General features: G+C 28.1%; 1 protein-coding gene across 1 annotated transcript in view; it reads left to right on the forward strand.

Annotated features, from left to right (window-relative positions):
• The window catches only part of LOC136985926 (phospholipid-transporting ATPase ID-like), a 42,902-nt gene that overhangs the window by 4,644 nt on the left and 13,992 nt on the right, over window positions 1-24,266 (forward strand). Inside the window, exons 2-15 of the mRNA XM_067283327.1 lie at window positions 2,330-2,427; window positions 8,649-8,707; window positions 8,912-9,025; window positions 9,090-9,188; window positions 9,276-9,410; window positions 9,491-9,561; window positions 9,634-9,716; window positions 9,806-10,053; window positions 12,724-12,935; window positions 13,027-13,282; window positions 13,462-13,624; window positions 14,260-14,339; window positions 17,054-17,155; window positions 17,227-17,346. Coding sequence (XP_067139428.1) covers window positions 2,391-2,427; window positions 8,649-8,707; window positions 8,912-9,025; window positions 9,090-9,188; window positions 9,276-9,410; window positions 9,491-9,561; window positions 9,634-9,716; window positions 9,806-10,053; window positions 12,724-12,935; window positions 13,027-13,282; window positions 13,462-13,624; window positions 14,260-14,339; window positions 17,054-17,155; window positions 17,227-17,346 — 1,779 coding nt within the window. The 5' untranslated portion in view covers window positions 2,330-2,390. The remainder of the gene's footprint in view (window positions 1-2,329; window positions 2,428-8,648; window positions 8,708-8,911; window positions 9,026-9,089; window positions 9,189-9,275; window positions 9,411-9,490; window positions 9,562-9,633; window positions 9,717-9,805; window positions 10,054-12,723; window positions 12,936-13,026; window positions 13,283-13,461; window positions 13,625-14,259; window positions 14,340-17,053; window positions 17,156-17,226; window positions 17,347-24,266) is intronic.

Genomic DNA, 24,266 nt, shown 5'->3' on the forward strand with positions numbered 1-24,266 from the left:
TTACAAAGAGATAACTCTCGCTGTCTTACGACGTTTTGCGGCCATTTTACCTTGAAAATAATCACGTTTTTGCGTGTTCCATAAAGGAAAGACCTATTTATGCGGTAGTAAACAAAATATTCGTGTGGGTAGGTGTATGTTCAATTATTGTTGTAATGGAGAATTATATATATTAAAAAAATCACCTTTTAAAATATGGAACAAATAAATAATTTTTCGATTCAGTTTTTGCATTTCATCTTACAAAAGAATATTGGTTAAGACTTTTTAGACCTTGAACTTATTTGATTAACTTTAAAGTTGACATTTCATGTATTTAATTTGCATTTTAACGCTTGAAATCCACAATAACGATCCATTTTAGTTGTTTTCAAAATCCCGCGATTGATGCAATTTATTAAATTAACACGTAATTTAATTTCAAGTACAGTACTGTACAGTACATCGCCATTCCTAGAAACACCTGCTATTTAAGAAAACTTTAGACTAAATGTTAAGACTAAAATAACTCCAGAAAAAAATCCCTTCATTTTTCTTCTTTCTTTATCCGAAAAGATAACGTAGAGATTTTACTTCATATAACTTTTCGTTTGTTAGATAAGTACCGGATATCTATTTAGAGCCTTTAAATTTGGCAAGTTGACAGGAACCAATCTGATCCTTTTAGAAAATATTGCAGAAAATGCGAATATCTAAACTTAGGTTTACTTCAGTGTAAAATGCGAAGTGTGGGGGAAATCTCCGAATTCCAGATAGCTGATTCCGTTGTCCTTCGCGTTAAAATTGCGAAGATTGTATGCTAATTTATAGGGATTATTTTTTAAATTTTAACTATCGAACTGGGCCATTCTCCCACTTGCTATATCTACTGGAAAGGTGAGAGTTAAGGATCGTTGATGAGTTGAATTCTTGCTGATATTCAAATTGCGAAGAATGTTACAACTATATTTTAACTATTACGTCAACTAGTTGCAACTAGGATGAGTGTTAAGAAATGCTTTTGTTGAATACAATTTGAATTTTAATTACTGTGCCCTCCATGTTATTGCAACAGGTCGTTGAATGTGGATGTTTTGGAATCTTCTAGAGTGGGAGTTAAGGAAAGTTTTTAGCTTTATACGCTAATTTGAAGTTTATACTTCTTGCATTGAAGTTTCAAAATATTTTATGCCGTTATGTAAATACGAGACTATATTTTTAGTCGCGTATTTTATCATAATGCATTGCTGTATCGTATTGTAAACGTGCGAGTTATGTTGAAGTTTTAGCATACTTTTCTGTGGCCTTTAATGATAACATGACACAGTATCATCATTAAAAAACTACGAAGTGGATTGACCTCATTATAAACTGCACATGCGTTATGAAAAAACTGAGTTAACGGTGGCTAACGGCTAAACGACGTTGTCATTTTTTTTTAATATCTTCTAAGTGGTACTGGACGAACATTTGTTACAAGTTCACTGACCGACTCGACTCTCAATTATACCACATCCTGTATTCAAACGATGCTTTTACACATTTAGTTCGAACTTTTTTCTTCTCTACTCGGCCTATTGGTTCGAAAATTACTTTCTAAGAAATGTACAAAAATTAAACGTAAATAATAAGCGAAAAAGTGTAATTAGTTTGGTAACAAATTCCAGGTATAAGCCTAGTTAGAAGTGCACACAACAAATTCAATTCTTTCGAGTACGATTAATGATAAATGAACACTTCTGCACGATATATCCTAGTTACATATGTTTGCATTTTTCAGATAATATCGATTTTTCTTTTCATACGTCACATAAAATTGTTTTAAAGTATAATTTTAAAGTTTATAAAGACGTAGACTAGACTCTAAGATCTTTAAAGTTGTGTTATAGCTATGACACTACTAGACACACGTCTATATTTAGTAGGTTAAGTGGTGAACGTCCGACATTTTGATGGTGTTTATGCCGTTCCAAATACGAATTTTCTTGAATTTCTGTACGAATTAAGCCGCACGCAATGCTGTAATCTTAACTTTAATATGAAGGAATCTCAGTCTCTTCAAATGATGTAAAGCAGCATGTAACCGGTTTCTACGGATAGGAAGACCTTTCTCTGGATAACATCCTTTTGCATGACCTTAGCTGATGTCATGTGGTGATGTGACGCAATTCTTGCTTACCTTTCTTCTATATTATATCTTACAGAATGGATTACGCTAGGTCAAGGTTTATAATATACTAGGAATTCGTGTCACGTGATAATTCTCTTCATTGTGAAGGTGTTTGCTGGAATTATTGATCCAGCTGTCAAGTTGAATTTTTCTAAGTAGTTTTTTTAAATGTTTTTTTAGGTGGTGGGTTAATAGCCATTGAGAAGTGCATGGATAACATTCACATATCTCTATTTACAATATGGGAAAAGACTGTTGGAAGAGGGAGAAAATCCATGGTGAGTAATTATTTTTACATCAAAATTTATACATTACTTACTATTTATGTAAGATTACTGAAATGTTATAGAAATAATTAAAAAAAACTTTAATAATTTACCCGAATATGAAAGATTTCTGCCCGTGGAAACATTTCGTACATATTGCTGTGGATAATGTCTAAAAGAAGAATGTTTTGTTTTATTGTGCTAAATACAATTTAAACTAGGCCATAAATTGAACATTTAAAAAAAAACTGACAGATCAACCAAATTTGAGTGTTGGTAACACTATAAAATTTGACATCAACTTGGAAATGTGGTATTACTGCAATACAGTGAGATGGATCAGGTTGGTGATTTTTAATGGCAACCAGGATATATTTAATTGAAAAAAAACTGCATTCTATTTGGAACAATGCAGTTCTAGGAATCGATACTACTACCAGAAAAGGCCTAGAGTCAGGAATTTAAACAAGGTTTCTTTTGCTAAACCAGTTAAAGTTGTGCAATTTAAGTAGGTTAGATGTGAAATAGTTGGTGTTTGATAACAATTTTATCAGCTTGTGTTTAAATACCTGATATAAATTGTTATATATACTTAAAAACACTTGCACAAAGCCAGCTAAATAAATAAAGTTAATGGTCTCTGCTGGATTATTAATCTGAAAACATATTTCTTCTGTTTCCACCTATTAAAAAAAATGTCTTGTGCAATTCCCACTGTACTAAATCATTATAATAAATCTAGATAGGATTTGACAGTCATGCTTTGGCTTATTTATGTTATGCAAATTATATAATTTCATGATATTGCTTAAGTTATTAGACATGAGTTTTAAATAGCATATTTTTTTATAGTTTTTTTGTAAGCTATGAATTGAAAAAGGCACAGGTTTGCTTGAAAAAATTGATTTAAATTTAATTGACGGCATCAAAAATAGTACAGTTAACTTGTCAAGAATTGACCTGAAATAAACTGAAAAAAAAACACAATCTGTTCATCATCTTAGCATTTATTCTCTTACTCAACATTTATTATGCAATCACTAATACTGCTACCAATATTTAATGCTTAGAAGTGATATTTTATGACATTCTTCTTATGGTGTCAGTTACTTGAGGGAATAAATGCCATTATTTTTTTTTTGTTCTCTAGATTTTTATAGTAATTTCGTTGCTGAGATGAGGTAAAAATGACACTTGAACATAGAAAATCCATTTAAAAAGTTAAATTTAAAAAGGAATTTATAAATGGAGTTTTATTACAATTTTTTTTTTAAAACAAGAATACAAAGATTGATATCAGCTCTGAAAAAAGGAGAGAAGAAACTAAAGTAATTGTATTAAATAAAACAGTACTAGGAAGTGATTTCATTAAGTTCAGAATGTTTGACATCCCACACAAATGACATCATTTCTAAAAACTTTTACAATATAGAGTTTAATGATCATTTATGACTAAAGTTACTAATTATTATAACAAGATACACTCACTAATTATTAAATGAAATTCATGTTAGTAATAAAAATGTATATATAAAAAAAAAAGCTAATATTTATCATTAAGATCAATATAAGTAAACAAATTAAGTAATTAAACTAATATTTGCAAACTTTTATTATAATTAAAGCAAATATTCTTTGCTCGAATAATACTTAAAAATATATATTATTCATCTCAGTTATATACTGTACTTAATTGATAAAGTAATGAAAATAATAAATTTTCAATTTAACTTAAAAAAAAAAGGATAGAAAATTAATTCAGGAACATAAATTTTAAATAAAATATAAGCTTTGAATAGCATATAAAATTGATTAAATAATCAATAAAAGTTTAAAGAGAGAAATTTTATTCAATTGATTTATAAATTGTTGTTTAGAAAAGGAAAGGAAAAAAATTACTTTTCAATGGCGATTTACTGTTGTTAATCTACTTGAGCATCTGTATTAATTGTATTTATCGCCTGTTATAAGTCATTAATGCTGTTTAAATAACCAGCCTATCATCTGTAAAGTGAAAGTAATGTATATTGACACAACCAGTTGTATGAATATTGAATTTTTGGCTTTATTCCAGTGTTATAGAAATGCCAAGTTTCCATATTGATATGGTAATGTCTTATACATGGATTTTTTTTTTACCCTTCCTCTATAACTCCCCTAAACAGGTTGGGAAAAATCCTGGAAAAGATAGTTTATTTGATTTTACATCGATCTAACCAGTGTATAACGTAAAAAAACGATTGGAACAAGATCGATTTTTTTTTCGAGGTTCGTTTGTAAAACACTACACACTTAGAATAGCATTCGCCACGTTTTAAACAAGTTGGCATCTGCATAACAATATTTGTGTGCCTTGAATTTCTCTTGAATTTCGTTTCTATTTTATTGATTTTATAAAATCATAAAAGCATACATTTCTTTTGTATTTCGTTTAACATAGAAATGGTTTTAACGAAATTATAATTTTTTAAGTTATTATTATTATTATTATTTTTTAAATGCAAATAAATAATTTTGTAAGTTGTGTCAATGTTAAATTGCTTTATAATGTTAGAGATTTGCGTGTTGTATACTTCTACAGAAATTTATATTTAAGTTTTCGAGTGACATTGGAGGAAATTAATGTAAAAAAATTGGTTAAAATTAAATTGTAATTAGGTCCTCATTGAAAATTAAGAGAGTATAAATGATGTCTAACAATCTGGGAATTGACCTCATGCTGATGGTCTCAAAAGCCGCTCTAAAATTTTATTTTTGTAGAAGAACTTTAAATAACTTTTTAAATATTTTATGTATCCATAAATCATTCGATTAATGTACGAAGTTAGACGTTATACATAATTAATTTCATATATTCTTGGTAATTGATTGATCATTTAAGGAATTAATGTCTTAATAATCACATAATGGAGTCTGTGAATTTTAAAAAAAGGAGGAACTTCTATAATAAGATTTATTTAGAACTACTACTCTGGAAGGAAGCTAATTTTAGTGGAAATTAACCGAAAACGTATCACCTCCCAAATCGCACCAGTTCTATATTTTAAAATGTTATTTTCTCCATTTTTTTGGGTCAATTTTGAAATTCAGTGCCGTTTATGACGTCGCAGTAATTTAGTTACCATTGTCCACTTTTTGTTTATAGTGTGCTTGTTGAAAGGAAAGTTTTTCTTTATTTTTGTAACACTTTGGAGTAAAATAAACACAGCATTTATTATTACGGGCTTATAAAAGTCGTGAAGACGCTTGCTTCACAAAATGGCGTTGTATCTGAAATCATACCTCTAATTGGCGATACGTAATTGTTGATAAAAGGTTTTTATTATTATTTCACGTTTTTTCTTGAATGAGCGCTATATGAATGTATGAAAAAACATGTATCGTTCTTTTACAGAATAGTTTCGTCTGCTATAAATGCACATAATTAGCATATTAGATTTTTGTTTTGCAGTTTTTATTACTCAGAACATCAAATAAAAGTAAGCATAAGCAGTAAAAAAATTACTTGAAAAATATAAGTATTTATTAATTTAAATCACACAGGGAATGAGTGAGATTTTGGAAATCTCTGGTGTGATTTGAGAGACTAGTCGACCAAATGCACCGTTTACAGAAATTTATATAAACGTAAATAAAAACAAATTGTTTGAAGTGAAAATTTTGATATGTATAGTACAGTAACAGTATACGGTAGAACAAATATGTATTTAAACGACTTAATAATTGAATTGACATTGTTACGCCATCTAAGAATTTTATACACACTTTCGTAAAACTGGTGCGATTTGGGCTACTTTCCCCTATAGATTTTTGAGTTATGTCATCAGAATTTTTGGTTTAAACAATAGATTTTCGTAACTTGTTCATATTTCTAACGTTATATTTTTCAGTGTAACTGCTCGTAAAGCAATTGAAAGTCCAGTGTGTGCGAATATATACAGCCAAACCTTTGAACAACGGCCACTGACGGAAACACAAAAAATGGCCGTTATTCGGAGGCGGTCGTTATTAGAGGTTCGACTGTATGCTTGCGTATAATCTTCAATAACAGCCACCTCTAAACAGTGTCATATATGTATACACACCTAACCTACCCGTAATAAAGTAGAACCACCTTACGACTGGTACAAATTTGTTATTATTTCAAAATGCTGTATACGTATACTATATTATTTATATATTTTTTGGATATTTTATTATTTAGAATAACAATGAATCTATAGGGGGAAGAAAAATTCGATTTTCGACTGCTCGCTTAACAACGATTTCCTAAGAACATTAAATAGTACTGTATTTTTATTAGAAACGCGACTATATTCTTATTGTATAATTGCTCATCATTACACTATTAAAATTTAATAAAAATACTCAGTAATCGTAAAATTAAAAAAAAATAATTGTATTTTTTTAACCTTGTTTTTAAGTAGTCACGTAATCGTCACATTTAATCAGTTTTTAAATTTAAAATATTCTAAATGCGTATAATTTAGTTAAGATTGCGTTTTTAGTACGAACTAAAAGCATTAAGTAACGTTGTACGCCATTCATTTCAGTATGTTTTTCATAGAAAGTGTCTCACAGATTTATGATTTTATGGCGAATATCTTAATAAAACCCTCAAATCTTTATTTCTGAAAAATCGATTATTAAAATAGTGTCGAACTTTTACTGTAAAACTTCTGTGAAAAGTCCACTTTAGAAAAAAAAGAAGCATTTTATTAAAGTGAGCAGACTTCAACAAGTGTTCGACATACTTAATTTTGGTAATTGTAAGCAAATAGAGACAGTAATCCCTAACCAGAATCGTCTACTACTATAATAAAACAGAGTCGCATCTAATCAAAAGAGCGTAAAAGTTATTGCGTGGCGCCAGGGTTGTTTCATCATTCATTCTCCCACGAGATACCAGACAAACTGAAAGTTCCGTTAGAGCATCCAGGGCGTGGTTGATACAGCATTTCTATTTTGGCGCACGATGTTAGTTGCCAAGGTCTGATATAACAATCGAGTTAGGGGGTGGTCTGCATTGGAAATTTATCTTTCTCGCTCTCGCTCTGTCTCTCCCCTCTGAATTATTTATCTGGAAAAATCACAGATTTTGTAATTTCAACATCAATCACGAATTATTATTATTATTTTTTTAACCGCTTAAGTTCACACTGGAACGGAAAGAACGGGAGATGCCCTAATTCTGACTGATGGCTACGATACGTTTTGACGTTGCTACAAAAGAAAATAACTGAAAAATGACCATTAATGGCTCCGCACGATAGATTATTGGATAGTTTTTTACACACAGAAATGTCACCAGAAAATTAGACCTGTCTCGTTTTTGCTGATACAGCGAAAGAACAAAGGGGGTTTATTGTTAAAGTTATTGATGTTTACTCCAAGCTGATGCTACCAGTTTTAGTTATAATTATAGTTTATTAGGTTTTACTAACCTTTTTTTTATTATTATTATTTTAACTAAAACTAGTTGGAGTAGTTTACGTTACGTTCTAATTAACGCCTCATAAAAGAAATATACTACTACTAAACGGTCCCTTTCACTAGACTTGATAATATAATTTTTAATTTTGCTTCCGGTTATTATCTAGTGTGATTTGTTTTCAGCTTTTCAACAGTCCAGCACGTTTGCTGCTGTATTATATTACAACAGACAAGGACTAATAACTGAACGACCTTGAAGTTGTACAGTACATACATCTCTTCCTGCACTTACTCTCCCCTGTGCTATATACATGGCTTCATCCCACACCTGTTGAGTTTACATGATCACCTGTCTGCAGATATAAACTTAGATCTTTTACAATGTTTTTTAATTAGAATTAATTTTTAAAATAGGAAAGCTGTGTTTTCAATTATAATAAATTTTTAACTACTGACTGTGAGTTAAAATTGGAAAAGGCATTTGTGTAATTTTTATAAACAGTTCATTGATTACAGCTCCTCTTTGACCTCATTAACGCTTACTACTTAAGACATATGGCATATCTGTCCTTCAAATTTGCTTGTTTGCACTTTTCTATTTTCATAAGGTTTAATCTGGTTTTGGTTTATTTATGAATCTATATATACATGCATTCCTTTTATTATTATTTTTTTATTTTTAGAGGGTCTTTAGGAATGGACATAATCCACTTGAGATATAAAAAATACACACACATTTTTAAGAATAAATTGTAATTGTAATGCATTAAATTGAATATATATAATTTTTTTTTATACAGAGACAGAAAGACACATCAGAGCAAATGATCCTGAATTCAACACACAGTTTAGATATGCGGTAAGTTTCAAACCCATTTTCAAGTTTTTATGAGAATTAAGCTCATAAGTTATCTTGGTAAGTGATGTAACTAGTGGATTATTTCTCAGGCATGGTTTTCTTGTTTCTGTAATTTCCAAATTGTTATATTTATCTAAATTATTCAAAATTTGTTAAGAAAATAGAAATAAAATTGAATAATAATTTACACCTTAAACTTTCTAGAATAATTACATCAAGACATCCAAGTATACTTTCCTGACATTTATTCCTATGAATCTGTTTGAACAGTTTCAGAGGCTAGCCAACTTTTATTTTCTTTGCTTATTGGTTTTGCAGGTAATATTTGTTGTTTAAAATAAAGTTCCAATAATATAAATCATTGATAAAAGTTATCTTTCAGCTTATACCTCAAATATCTTCCCTTACTCCAGTTACTACAGCAGTGCCTTTAATAGTGGTACTTTCACTGACAGCTCTGAAAGATGCTGTGGATGATATCGTAGGTTGCTATTTGTGTCATTTTAATAAATAATTTAGATGTTTTCCCATGGCATTTCAGATCCTTTTTTTATACTGTCAAATTTAGCGTCGTCACCGCAGTGATAATCAGGTTAATAACAGGGTGTTACGGGTATTACGAAATGGGAAATTAGTTGATGAAAAATGGTATAAAGTACAAGTTGGGGACATTGTTAGAATGGAAAATAATCAGTTTATTCCAGTATGTCATTTAGTTTCCTTACTGAAATAATAATTTAAAATAATTTATTAAAATAAAAACTATTTGTCATTTGTTCATAGGCAGATCTTTTATTACTTTCTACTAGTGAACCTAATGGCCTTTGTTACATAGAAACAGCAGAATTAGATGGGTGAGCATAAGTTTTGGACACTAAAGATATGTATTTATTTTTATTTAATTGTATAATTATTTATATTTCTAGAGAAACAAATTTAAAATGTAGACAAGCTGTTTCAGAAACAGCCGAACTTTCAGAGTCTGAAAAAAATTTAGGAAGTTTCGATGGTGATAATTATAATTATTATGATTATAATTATAATTGAATCATATTGGTAAAATGCTTAATTTTAATGTTTATATGAATTTTCAAATAGGAGAAATAAAATGTGAACCACCCAACAACAATTTGAATAAATTCGAGGGAAACTTGTTTTGGAAAGATCATCTTTATTCTTTAGATAATGATAAACTTTTGCTGCGTGGATGCGTGTTAAGGAACACTCGTTGGTGTTATGGTGTAGTTATCTTTGCCGGTAGAGATACAAAACTTATGCAGAACAGCGGTAAAACTATATTCAAGCGGACAAGTCTTGATCGTCTTCTAAACTGGTTAATCATTGGTGTAAGTTACTCATCTATATATATTTTGAATGTTTTAAAATCTTACTGTTGAGCTTCTAATGAGTTTAATGACGGGATGTTAAATTGCTACATAAATTAAACATTGGAAAATCTAAAATTTAATTTGATTTTTGTAAATTTTTAATGTTGTTCATATAAAATTGAATGAAATCTTTTGAATATTTGAACTTTTATAATTGATTTTAAGTCTGTTATGAAAGTTCAAATATATCTTAATCTAATGTTCTTAATTTTAAATATATTCTTGATTTAAAAATAATTATCAAATAGTTAAAGTATTAGCTCTTAAGTTACTGAAATCTCAATAAGAGTAAAATATTATTCATATGAAATAAAGCATTAATTATTTAATGGAATTAAAGTATATTTGAGACCATTAAATGTCTGAGTTTTAGAGAAAATGAACTTCTTGTTAAATATAATTGAATATTTATTGTGATAGCTAATAAATTTTAGTAGAAATTTTAGGGAAATAAATTTGAGTTAAATTTATAATGAGTAAATCACATGAAAAGTTAATGCACATGAATGACATAGCCAGCTATATAAATATTTTATTAGTGAGAGTTACTTACCAAGTTCTGTTGATTTTTATCACATTTTTAATACATGTACAGTAATAAATTTTGACATATTTTTATCCATTTCTAAACTATTAAATCTTTTAAAATCATTAGTTAGTTTAAATTGTATATCTACAGTAGCGATTCTCAACCTTCTTAGCTCCGCGATCCCCCAAATAGTAAATATAAATAAAATTAATATTTTGCAACTCCCCACCCCACCCAAAGGAATAACAACAGTAAACCTTACTATTACTAATTGAATTTTGACTGTAATTATAAATGTAAACAAATGCAACCATCACATTAATTTCTTTTCTTTACGTGTGTAGTTATTGTAAGTAAAATGTTTATAAGTTTATAATGTTTTTTTCTCATAAAATGATTTCATTATTGGTTTGCGAACCCCATTTAATATCACCACCATCCCCAGGTTGAGAAACGTTTATCTACAGTACAGTGTTTATGGCATATTCAAGTTTAGGGTTTTCTTAATTGTGTAATGATGACTCATCAGAAAATAAAATTAATGCAATTTTAATATAAATAATAGCTAAGTAGACAAATGAATATATTCTTTTTCATATTAGTGTCTAGAAATGTATATTTATAAAGTCAATTTCTTGCTAATTTTAACTTGAGAAGAAAGTTTCCTTAAATATAGATTATTCTCTCAGATAACTCATGCTTTACTCCCTCATAGATCTATAGAGATTATGTAGGAACAAAAAGACATATCATTTGTTTTATTATCTAGATTATCTGATGTGGATATGAATTAAACAGTAAAAAGATAATGTATTTATTTCAGATATATTCACAAAATTTATAATATAACTTACTTTTGTTTCATGATATAACATAATATATTTGCAGGTTTAACTCGTCATTTTTTTTATTTAATTAATATTATTTAATAATTAAATAACATCATACAAAATTGACTTGAATCAGTTTGCATTTTCTATTTGTCACTCTTGTTCACATCATAAATGAAAAATGTTTTAGATAAATATATAAGGAATTTGTAATTTTTTGTATTTTTATGTCAAGCATTATACTGATCAAAGTTCACAAAAAAAATTGTCTAATGATAACTGAATAGCTGAGTCAGTAACATCATCGGGCTATTGTTCTGATGTATTCAGATGCAAGCTTAGTTTAAATCATCAGGAATTTCATGGATGGTTTGTCTCAGACGTATTAGCTCCATCTCCCAGTTACTTTCTTGAATTTGACTGAATTTATGATGGACAAGAAAAGGCCTCTTAGTGTTTACAAGGCATAATAAAAATTGTCATGATAGCTATTCACAATTTATACATAAACAAATATATATTTCTTTTTTTATTTTTGTATTGTTGTTTAATTGCATGTTTTCCTCTTCTATATAACTTGTTTATGGCCTTTTGTATTAAAAAAATATCTCAATTGGCATATATCCAACTTATTTATTTCTATATTTGGCTGTTGATTCCAATTTGAAATAATAAAAATATTTTGGTTAATAAAAAATTCAGTTTAGGTTAGTTCTGTTTTAATTATAATCTTTAAAACATTCATGTTTTCATTAGGAAATCTGTTTAAATGAATTTTAATAAAAATTTTCAAATATGATTATACTTATTTCACAGTTGATAGATTTTAATAATAATGCCAAAACAATATAATGCATACAGTACAGGTATTAGTTTCATAATGGTATATATTTATACCATTAAAATGAAAGATTGGATGTAGGCATGCATACAGGTTTTCCTTTTCCTTCTCAGAACATGATTAATAAACATGAGGTTTGTTGTAAATGGAAAAGTAGCATAAAATTTTAAAAATTTTCTTTAAATCTACAAACAGGATATAGTTATTAGATATATACATATATTTCCTTGTTTCCTGGTAATGTGAAGTTCTATGTCAAGAAATGGAATGTAAAAAATGCATAATTACTCAGTTTTTAAAGATACTAAGATCAAAAATAAATTTTCATTGTTTGAAATCATAATTTTAAGTTAGATAAACAAAATACTAATTGAATTATAATATTTTTTTTAATTGAAAATTTTCTAACAAAACTCTTATTTTTATAGATTGTATTCTTCTTGTTTAGTATGTGTTTGTTCTGTACAATTGCCTGTGGTGTTTGGGAAACTGTTACTGGTAGACATTTTCGTATCTATTTACCTTGGGAAGATTTAGTTCCTAATAGAACTACAGAGGGGGCCACTGTTATTTCTGTTTTGGTTTTTTTCTCATATGCAATTGTATTAAACACTGTTGTACCCATATCGTTATATGTCAGGTAAAGTATGATGTTTTAAGTATTATTTGTTGCATACTTTTGACAGTTTTAGTTTCTAATCAAAAAATTAATGTTGTTGTTTGTTATACAGTGTAGAAATTATAAGATATTTGAATAGTCAGTGGATTAACTGGGATCAACAGATGTACTATGCACCCAATGATACTCCTGCCAGAGCCCATACAACCACATTAAATGAAGAATTAGGCCAGATAGAATATGTCTTCTCAGACAAAACTGGCACATTAACGCAGAACATTATGACTTTTAACAAATGTTCAATTATGGGACATATGTATGGAGAAGTCCTTGATGAGGTAACAAAGGAACCTATAGAAATAACAGAGGTGATTATTTTTTTATAAAATATTCTATTTATGATGAACTTGTATTTTATACTACAATTACAGCTTTACATTGATATCCAGAAAGATGTTTTGTATTATATATTGCAAGTTCATATAAAAAAACTAAATTATTTGTATATATTTAAAATATTTCACAATGCAAAATAATTTTGTTTCAGAACACACCTTCCGTCGATTTTTCAGTAAATCCACTGTATGAACCAAGCTTTAAGTTTTACGATAAGGCTCTGTTAGATGATGTAATGCATGGAGATAAACACGCCCATGAATTTTTTCTTCTTCTTGCATTATGTCACACAGTTATGTGTGAAGAGAAAGATGGTAATTTTTAATTTTATCATAAATGTTTGACAATGAACTAATCATTTTTCTGTAAATTTAGTCTGATTTAATAAATTGTTTTGAAGGTCAAAGTTTCATTTATAATAGCAAGGTAGTTAAATTATTATTTACTTAATTCCAGGTATTTATAAAAAATTGAAGACAATTTTTACATTCAACTAATTCTTAGGATATGAATCATTATCATTTTTCATACTGGAAAAACATCCCAAATTTTGTTTAATTTTTTTATATTGAAAATCAGATTTAAAGTTTAAAATTCCTGTTAAACATTTCTTACCTTCTTTAAACAATTTAGCTATGTTAATTTTTGAAATTTTATTCTTAATTTCTGGTATTAAACTTGCCTGTTAAATTATTTATGGAGCTGTAATATAAGAAATTAAAGGAAATTTTTACTAGATTTCCTTATATGAAACCTTTAAAGTTTAATTTCAAGGTTTTATATTTCAATTTCAAGGAAAAATTTATTTATTTAAAATGTTCAGTTTTAATTACATAAATAAATATTTGAACTTTTATAATTGGTTGCATTTTTTTGCCTTTGTAATATAATAATTACTTAATAATAAATATTATTAAATTGTTAAACGATTCATTAATATTACAAACAGGACGTTTAGAATATCAAGCCCAATCTCCTGATGAAGCCGCCCTTACTTCAGCAGCAAGAAATTTTGGATTTGCATTTAGGGTAAAGAATTGTATCTTAATTTCGCTAATTTCTAGATAATCTTCAATGATAAATATAGAAATGAGATAATGAAATAATAATGCCTGTATTTTGCCCTATCCAATAATTTGGTACTGTTCTTGTCATATCTTTAAACTTGTAACTGTTTCATTGCCTATGTTAAATTTTCTTAGAAAAAATTAAATTATTGAGGTTTTAAAATGTTGTAAAGAGTAAAATAAATAATTTATTAATGTTAATAGATTAAATTTTTTAATGTAAATATACAAAATTCCTAAATTTTATTTTCATAAATATAATTCTTTTTAATTCCATGATTTGAAAATTAGAGAATATATCAATTAAGCAATTTTAATAAAGTGTGTGTGTGTGTGTGTGTGTGTGTTACTGTGAATGACCGTATCTGGCAAATGTCAACATTCTCCGGTGAATGTCAGCATTCACACAGTGTTTTCGTGTATGTGCAAAATATTTACTAAATACAGTAGAGCATCGATTATCCAACCCCCGATTAACCGACTTATCGGTTAACCGACCGCATTCTAATCGGCAAATTCAAATGTCCGCCAGTGATGTGGCGCTACAATATTTGGTTATGTCTTGGCTACTTTAATATTATTTTTGTTAAATTTTTGCATGTTTTAGCTGGCAACACTGGCTCAACTATGAAAGGGAGGCTAGTATTTAAACCAGGCCTAATACACTATACTAATAATGTATTTTTTCATACTTTTCGGTTATTCGACTTTTCAGTTATCCAACCAATCCCAGTCCCCAATTAAGTCGAATAATCGATGCTCTACTGTATCATTATTTCTCACTATACACCAGCAAATGTCGACATTTAGCATGCACTGATGGTGAATCGTGAATAAAAATATTTTTATTATGTTAAGACAAAATGCAACTTTTTAATATGTCAAAATAGGAGAGAGCTTAAGTAACAGCACATGTAAATAAACTGTTGAACCTAAAATGAACAGTACATTCTAAATCATTAAAGAAAATAATACAATAATAAACTTACACATAAATTATGTGATTAACGTTATACAATCTTATTTATTGCAACAACTTAAACTGTTATGGCACTTTGAATTGCACAAGAGTCCCTTCCTTTTACAACTGAATTTATTTGTGGAATACTTCTTTTTGCAATGACAGTGTGTATAATCTTGTCCTCCACTTTTCGAATTAGCTGCAGCTGCTTCTCTCAGCAATATTTCTTGAGAAGAAATCTCATCTATGGAAAGTAACTTTTCTTTACAAATTATGAACCGATTATGGGTATAAAGCTGACAAACCGATCCCCACTTCACTGGATCAAAAGAACAAAAACGTCATCCAGTGACAAAGTGGGCAGTTTCCACCAAACCATTGCTGGGAAAAGAGGTACAACCTTGTTTTACCTCCGGCTACCCACAAAGGATTTGGCGATAGACTGTCACCTCTCTGTCGACATCGTCTTATTGGGTGTTGTTTTGACCTCCACTAAAGCTTATCTGTGCTTGTCGACATGCACTGGCGATTGTTCGAATGTATAATAATATAACGAAATATTCAGTCTTTCATTGATGTATTTTGTATGTGTGGACATTCTCTAATTTCAGTCTTTCACAGTAACATATACGTACACACTTTATATATAAATACACACACACACACACACACACACACACACACACAGCAATGTCAATGTTTACAATAAAATAAAAACATTTAATTTTAATAATTAAAAAATGCTAATATTTATTGTATTTTTGTATGCCTTTTCCACGGTTTTTTGTGTTTAAAAGACAAGGGGCAGGCTATGGGTTATGTCAGTAGTACTCAGTTATTAATCCAACAACCACTTCAAAACCAAGTCAGACCATTTATCCCCTTGTCCACTTCTTATCATGTGAATGTTGCCTTAGATAATGATGGATTGTGTGCCAAAATATTTTGTCTATCCAGTAACCTAATGTAAGAGATGTGATACATAAATGTTTTTTCTGGCTAAACAACATAAATTGCAATTTGAAAAAAAATGACTAGGTCAGTCTGAGACCACCTGGTGCATAAATCAGGAACACTGACTCCTGGAACAATTGACAACCAAAAAATTTTCAGTTGCTTAGTTGCAGTTTCAGTGTTTTTCCACTTAACCAATTTTATAGAATGCTGCAATTTCTTTGTTACCGAATAATATTCAATTTGGGATAAAACAATTTAATTGAAATGGCATGTAAAACAAGACTTTAAAAATTTATTCATAAGAATTAAAATTTCAAATAAATTCAAAAATTACCTAGGATTGTTATTTGGTCTTTGTGTCAATGCTAATCACATAAAGTGAATCAAGAAAAGATGAGCAACTGAAACTATGACCAAAAATTTTTGGGTGGTCAGTTTTCTTGGGAGATCAATTACTGACAATTATTTTAGCTAGTTCTGACAGTCACAAATTATGTAAACTTGTGCATAAGGAGCAATGACTGTTCCATAGGCATGGAATATAGTGGAACTGGTTAGGCAATTTTTCATTCTAGCAACATTTTTGTGGATTGTATGTATGAAAATATGATATTTAAATTTAAGTTAAATGTGAAGATAAATTTCAATTGTAGAATTTTGCCTTAAATCTCATAAATAACTCGATAGTAACTTTTTATTTGTTGAGCTAACATTAAACATTTAATCATTAAACTTTAATGCAATAATTTATTTTTCAGCATCGTACACCAAACAGTATTATTGTAGAAGTAATGGGACAGATAGAGCATTACGAACTATTAGCTATTTTGGATTTTAACAATTATCGTAAACGCATGTCTGTGAGTAATATTTAAAAATTTTTTCAATATAAATTATAAACCTTTTTTAATTTTCCTGTTAAATATTTCAGGTGATAATTAGAAAAAATGGAAAAATAAAATTATTCTGTAAAGGTGCTGATTCTGTGATATTTGAAAGACTCAATCCTGATAGTGCAGAAATCAAGTTAAAAACAATAGATCACTTGAATGTGAGTATTTTTAATATTTGTTTTTAAAATGATTTTATCCTAAATAATAAAGCGAGAATTTTTTCCATTTGATGAGTTGTGTAATGTTGGGTTTTGAAATGTGACTAGGATTGAAATTTTACTACATCATTGTTTTAGATATCAAGCTTATTTTTAATGATAATTTATAACTGATAATTGTATTACTTGTGTCCTGTTTTCATTTTAAAAGTGATTAGTGGAAAATATTTCATAATAATGATATATTTTGCACAAAAGTGAGCTTTATTATTGTTTTAATAATCTGAGAAGCTACAACTTTTGAAATATTTTTACATTCTATTGATATTAATAATTTTTTATTTTGCGAACTTAATTTGTAAATTAGCTAATCTATAAAATTCTCTATATACTTATCATATGAGATGATTAAATAAGACCTCTATTATTTGATTTTGATCATTCAACATTTTGTAACTTTTTTTTTTTTCTTCCATTTTGAAGTGTCTCACTTTTAATTATTAGTTCTTTATAAAATTTATAGAATTATTTATGTCACTTTTCCTTTAGTTTAAAAGAATATATTATATTAAAATCAACATTTGTATTTGTATTTTTGGTATTCTTAGACTAATATTTCTGGTAGTTTTAAGGTTGTTTTGCAGCTTTTAATTTTACTATAAATCAATTTTAAATGGTAAATTGACATTTTTTAAAATCTATAGTCATTATTTATGACTGAAAATTCAATTTAAAACAACTTCTAAAATGTAAAATGAAAAATCACAATTGATGTTTATTGTATAGATTTTCTTTTAGTTTCTAAAAACTACTTTGTTATAATATTACTCAAATATGATCTTACGATGTATAATAGTTAGTTTAAAATAAAATGTTTGCAGAGAAAAATTTGCATTTTTGAACTTTAAACAAGCAATCTTAATTATAAAAATTTTATAAAATCGTTCATTCAGTTTTCTGTATCACTATCTATGAATTGAAACAGCTAAAAAATATTCACTTGTTTTATGTGCACAAACATTGTTTCTATTTGTTCAGATAACTTCCCTGCACTATTTAAATGTTATCAAATATTTTTGAAACTAATAATTTGAGATAAAATCAGAATATTGCATAACTTTATACATACTTTTTCTGCTAAAGACAATTTGTAAAATAAAGTCATGTGTATTTAAAAAATATATTGCGAATTATATGAGATTTTTTTCTGAAACAATGATTGCGGATATTTCAAAAGTGTTTTATAATAAAATCATACTTTTAACAAATATAAAAAAATTAATAAATTATAACAAATATATTTTAATATTAGTATTTTCATCATAGATATTGCTTAAAATTTAAAATAAAACAGAAACATATTGAAAAATATTGTTTATTGTATGCTTTAGATTATATATTTTTAATTTGTAAACTGTGGTAAAAGCAGGTTTTTATAATTTATTGGTTTTCTACTTATTCATGATTAAATAAATACAGATCCTCTTTCATATATAGGCTATTTATATAAAGCTCAATAAATTGCTTTATGAAATTTATATATGATTTTATAAAATAAACTCTAAGTAATTATCCTTCAATTCTTGTTTATGAATTGACATTTTGTAACTGTTCGAAAATGTACATATTTTTTTTATAAATGTTCAGTAAGCAGAGAAATATCCTATTTCTGAAAGCTAAATTAATAGCAAACTAAAGGTCAGTAGCAGTAAAGTTATTGTTGAAAGTTAAATTCTGATTTTTATGATAACTACAAAACTATTTAAAATATTTTTTGTTGAAATTAAAGAAAATTGATAGTCATATTATTGTGCAAGCAAATACTAATTAAAAAACATTCTTATTTTATCTAAAACATAGTTTTTCAGATGAGATGATGTTTTAAAAGTATCTGCTTTATGAATATTTTTCATATTAATCATGGATGTTTGGGAAACTTCTTGCCTACATGTGACATATTCAGTTATTCTTGATAAATAATGAACAAATTTTACTACAAACTTTAAATTCTGTTTAAAATTTTTTTTCGTTATATGGCTGATGATGGGAGAAATAAATTTCTAATACAGACTATGGTTTGACAAAAAGGAAACTGACTTTTGATGGATTGAGTACATGTATCATATATCCTCGATCTTATGAAATTTTCATAAAAATTCTGGAAAAACTAATTTTTAAATATAGGATTATTTCAATTTAGATAATAAATGTTACAAATTCTACCACTTACAAAAACAGAATAAAATATCTTTGTATGTGTGTAAATAAATACTTGCTTAGATTTTCTGTAATGTCATAAAAACTTAAATTTTTACTTATTTTGGCTATTATTATATAGCACACGAAAGTATTGTAATGAGTCAAATTTGATCCTCTTGACATTGAGACCTCCCCTGAACCCAAAAATGTCAAATGAAAAAAAACTTTCCAGAGGGTGGTGTGTGTGTGTGTGTGTGTGTGTGTGTGTATTTTCATTTAGTCTCAGGATGGGGTAAAGATTAAGAAACAAAATTTGGCATGGTAACTTGGACATTGATGCTATTAAATTTTGGAGTACAGAACTCAAGGTGTGGTAGAGAGAGAGAGTGTGGTGGTCATGTGTCATATATTGAGGTTGGACTTATTGTAAATGCCAATAGCAAGTAATATTTTCATTATTTTTAAAAACTTCTCTCTACTGTCAAAAATTAAGGGTTTTTTTATAATAGTTATTAATATAAGATTTATTTTTAAGAAAAGCTCATATGATGCCACATCCAATTTTAATTTTGAGCTAGTGTCTTTAGTGTTTATAACCTTAAATATTTTTTTTTAATGGAGATCATCATAATTCAACAAAATTACTCCTTTTAAGCTTTTGTATATCTTAGTAAATTGACAATTATTAGACTTCTTAATCTTAATGGTCCCCTTAACTGCTGTTTAAGTGTGGGAAAAGTTGAACAAAGAGCCTTTGCCAGCTTTTATGTATTTATGTACAAATTTTTACTTTTATACATATTTTCCTCATTTTTTTTTAATGAGAAATACTTTATTTGATATCAATATTTATAATTATCTTTATAAATTCTGGTGATAAGCAAATCAGACTAATTGATGATTCATTTGTTTCCTTACTAGATTTGTAATAAATTTCATTGACTAATTTGATCAGAATGAATTATTTTTCTGAATGGATAGATTTGTTGAGTTAAAATATTTAATTATTTTAAGAATAATTCTTTTTATTGTAGAAGACGTCTTGTAATATCAACTATAAAATTTGTGAAATTATATGTGTGGAAAGTAAGAAAAAAATTGAAGTGTCATTAATTTTAATATAATAAAATTAGGAAAAAGGAATTAATGATATGATATTAATTAAACACACTATTTTGAATTATTTACTGTAATAAATTTGAACATTAAGAGTTATTCTGTTGACAAGATTCAGAATTATGGTGCTTCTAGAATACTGTTTCTTGTCTTATATTTTTAGAACTGGCAGTTTTTTTAATTATAATAAGGGAAAATATGTCAAACTCATAAATTTTAAAATTATTATTCTATTGTGAAATAAAAGCTTGTTTTCAAATTATACAGTTATTTCCTATATCCTCTGTACATGAATTTAGAATGTTTATTTTAAATTACATTAAAAATATTTGTTTTATAAACATTTTAAATTTAATATTAAACTACAGTATAGTTCTATGATTTTATAAATTTACATATCATGTATAAATTGTATGAAATCATATAATTGTATATTTCAAAATTTTCATTGAAGATAATTTTAAAATATAAATTATTTTGAGTATTTTTTATCTTTATTGTATTTTTTCATAATCAGATTGAAATTGTATTTTCTAAGAGGACACTTAGATCAAATTCTTATGTTACATATTCTATGTAATAACCTTTTTTGGTTGAATTTAACAATATACAATATCAAATAATTATTTAAGTTTAATAGTTTTTAACATGTTTATATTGAAATAAAAAGAAAATGAAGAGAAGAATGTTTTCTTCAGAATAAGGATTAAGCTTAGAGCTATCTTTAACATAGAGCTTTAATTTGTTTCTAATAAATCTAGTATTATTTAATAATCACTATTTAGGTATTTTAAGTTACTACTATTTTTATATATTATAGTTAGTCATCCACCTCATTCATTTTTCTTACAAAAATAAATGTAATATGTAATAATTTGTATTTGATTTTTTTAACACCCATTTTCTCTATCAATCTCAAGGACGGAGAGTCTAGATTCAAGATTTTACCAATCCAGTATCTGTTTATATTATATTCTCAATCCATGCTTGCATTCTGTCTAAATAAGCCGAAAGTACCTGTAATTTACTATTTGGAGAAGCTTATAATTTCACAAGGTTTGTAGCAAACGTGGAAAACATAGAAAACATGGAATTTTCATAAATTTGGAAAACAATTTTATTGAAATTGCTGGCCTATGTTAATGATACATGTTTTTATCCAAATTAATTGGTTAATTGGTGCATTGGGTGTATGAAGTTTCATTTGTGTGTAAAATATAGGTTTTCAAGTCATCTAACTTGAATATAAAGAGTGCCTTTTGAAATGAGTTTTATTGGAAACTGAGTGTTCAGAAAGTACTCAATAATGAGCCAACTACAGCGTAGTTGGCTCATAGAACAGCACTTATTGAGTACTCAGTGAATGTCCATTAAAAACTACTACTTGGTTTATGGGAGTTAAACTGTATATTTTTAATGTGTGCTGTTGTGGATGAGCACATGCATACTAATGTGTAAATTTGAGATTGAATAGAAATAAACATTACAGACTTCTCTCAGTTGTACATTTCTGGATACTTGGAAGTATATTTTGTTGAATGTGCAAGAGATAGTATTTGTCATCTTTGTCTCAGGTAGTCAGCTGTCCACCTATTGGCTCTTGCCATTAAGGCCCAATCCACATTACCAATCTGCTTACAATCTCATCAAATATTCATCATATCTGATGTACTGTACCAGATCAAGACTTGAACATAACTAATAATATAAACACACAGATTGAACACAATTGATAACTATTTGACCTAATCACAAGTAGAGCATGACCAGACCATGCATGAATGTTTTGGTAATGTGGATTTGGCTTAAAGTTACTTGAATCTTATTTCTTCTAAGTTAATGTTTGTTTGATATAGTCTAGGTTATACATCACATAAAATTTAACTGACATCTTCACATTGGGGTAAAGTGGCAATTTATTTTTGTCATGGATTGTACAAAGAATTTTGTATTGCTCTTATGTTATGAATGTAAAGAAAAATTATTAACAAGTATAGAACAGTATAGAACAAGCATTAAATCTAACATATGAGGACAGTTTTTGTTTCAATCTCCGATGGTCCATAAAACAAGTGTAAATAACAAAATGAATTTATTACCGAAAGTTAGGTGCAAACATGGTTACTTTTCGACATAATTACCATGAAGATTGAGGCATTTGTCATATCTGTGGACGAGCTTTGCAATCCCCTCTTCATAGAATGTTTCTGCTAGTGACTTGAGATGGGCCTTAACGTTGATTTGAAGATCGTCATTAGTCTTGTACCTCTGTCCTCCTAGCTACATTTTCAATTCAGGGAAGAGGTGGAAGTCATTCAGTGCTAAATTGCAGCTGTAAGCCAGGTGTTCAAAAAGTTTCCATTGAAATTGCTTAAAAAGCTTTGGGTTACAGCAGCACTGAGGTCAGATGTTGTCATGAATCAGAAGAACTGCAGAAGTCAGCATGCCTCTTCTTTTGTTCTGAATGGCTCTTGCAGTCATCATAAAGTTTTGCAATAAACAGCTGCATTGATCATTGTCCCTGGTTCCATAAACTCAACAAGCAACACACCCTTTTGGTCCCAAAACACGGTAGCCATAACCTTCCTGTTGTTGAAGGTTTATTTGAACTTTTTTGGTTTGTTTGGTGAGTTTTAGTGCATCCATTGCTAGTTCATCCATCTGTGTCATGACTGTTGTTTTGTTTCAGGGTGACATATTGAATCCAAGTCTCATCTCTGGTCACAATTGATGTCACCTTCAGTCTCATACCCAGCTCATTCTTTGACTTTCCACAGCACTATTCCCTTTTGCTTGAAGAAATTGAATTATACTGTACAGTTCACACTTGGGAGAAGAGTCAGTTGCAGGCACATAAATATGGCTGCTACAATTAAGTTCACAATGACGTAATGACATTGGAAGTGGCAGTGGCTATAGTGGAGATGTGCAATCGCCCTCTGCGCATGCTTGCCTCCTTCCATTCGATTGGCTGTTTACCTACATGATTGGAGGTTAAAACAAAAACTGTCTACGTATTAGGACACTAGAAATATTTGATAACATGGAAATTTCATGGAAATTTACAATGACAAACTGCTATGAACACTGTTTCAGCAAAATTCTAATTTCTTCTTGAATGTTGATTTCACTGTCAGTACTTACATATAAGACTAAATCAAATGTTTCATTGACTCACTTGAGACAGCTCTCTCCTCATTTTCAATTTAATTCCTTATGTTTCATGGTGATGTCTTAGAAAAGGAAAACATTTTGCCACTATATTGAGACAATAACACTGTCATTTTTCAAGGAGAGCAAAACCAAGAGATCAAAAGGCATCAAAAAGTTTTCACCAACAACAGCTATAATATGCCCTGGTACTGGAAAGTTTAAACATTAATCATATATAATACCGTGATATTGCTAGACATGATTTAAGTTGTATCAATTCTCTCTTTTTTAAATATCATTATTATAAAATAATAATAATGCTGTTTCCTTTTTTCAAGAAACTATATCTTAGTGAAAGTTTTTTTCTCAATACAAAAATTTAAGTTGTAGTTTCATAAAATATAATCATAGAATGTTGTATTTTTATTAAAAGGAATACTGATATTTTGTTT

This window comes from Centruroides vittatus, unplaced genomic scaffold, assembly GCF_030686945.1.
Source record: "Centruroides vittatus isolate TY-2023 unplaced genomic scaffold, ASM3068694v2 contig_983, whole genome shotgun sequence".
In the NCBI taxonomy this organism is placed as follows: Eukaryota; Metazoa; Arthropoda; class Arachnida; order Scorpiones; family Buthidae; genus Centruroides; species Centruroides vittatus.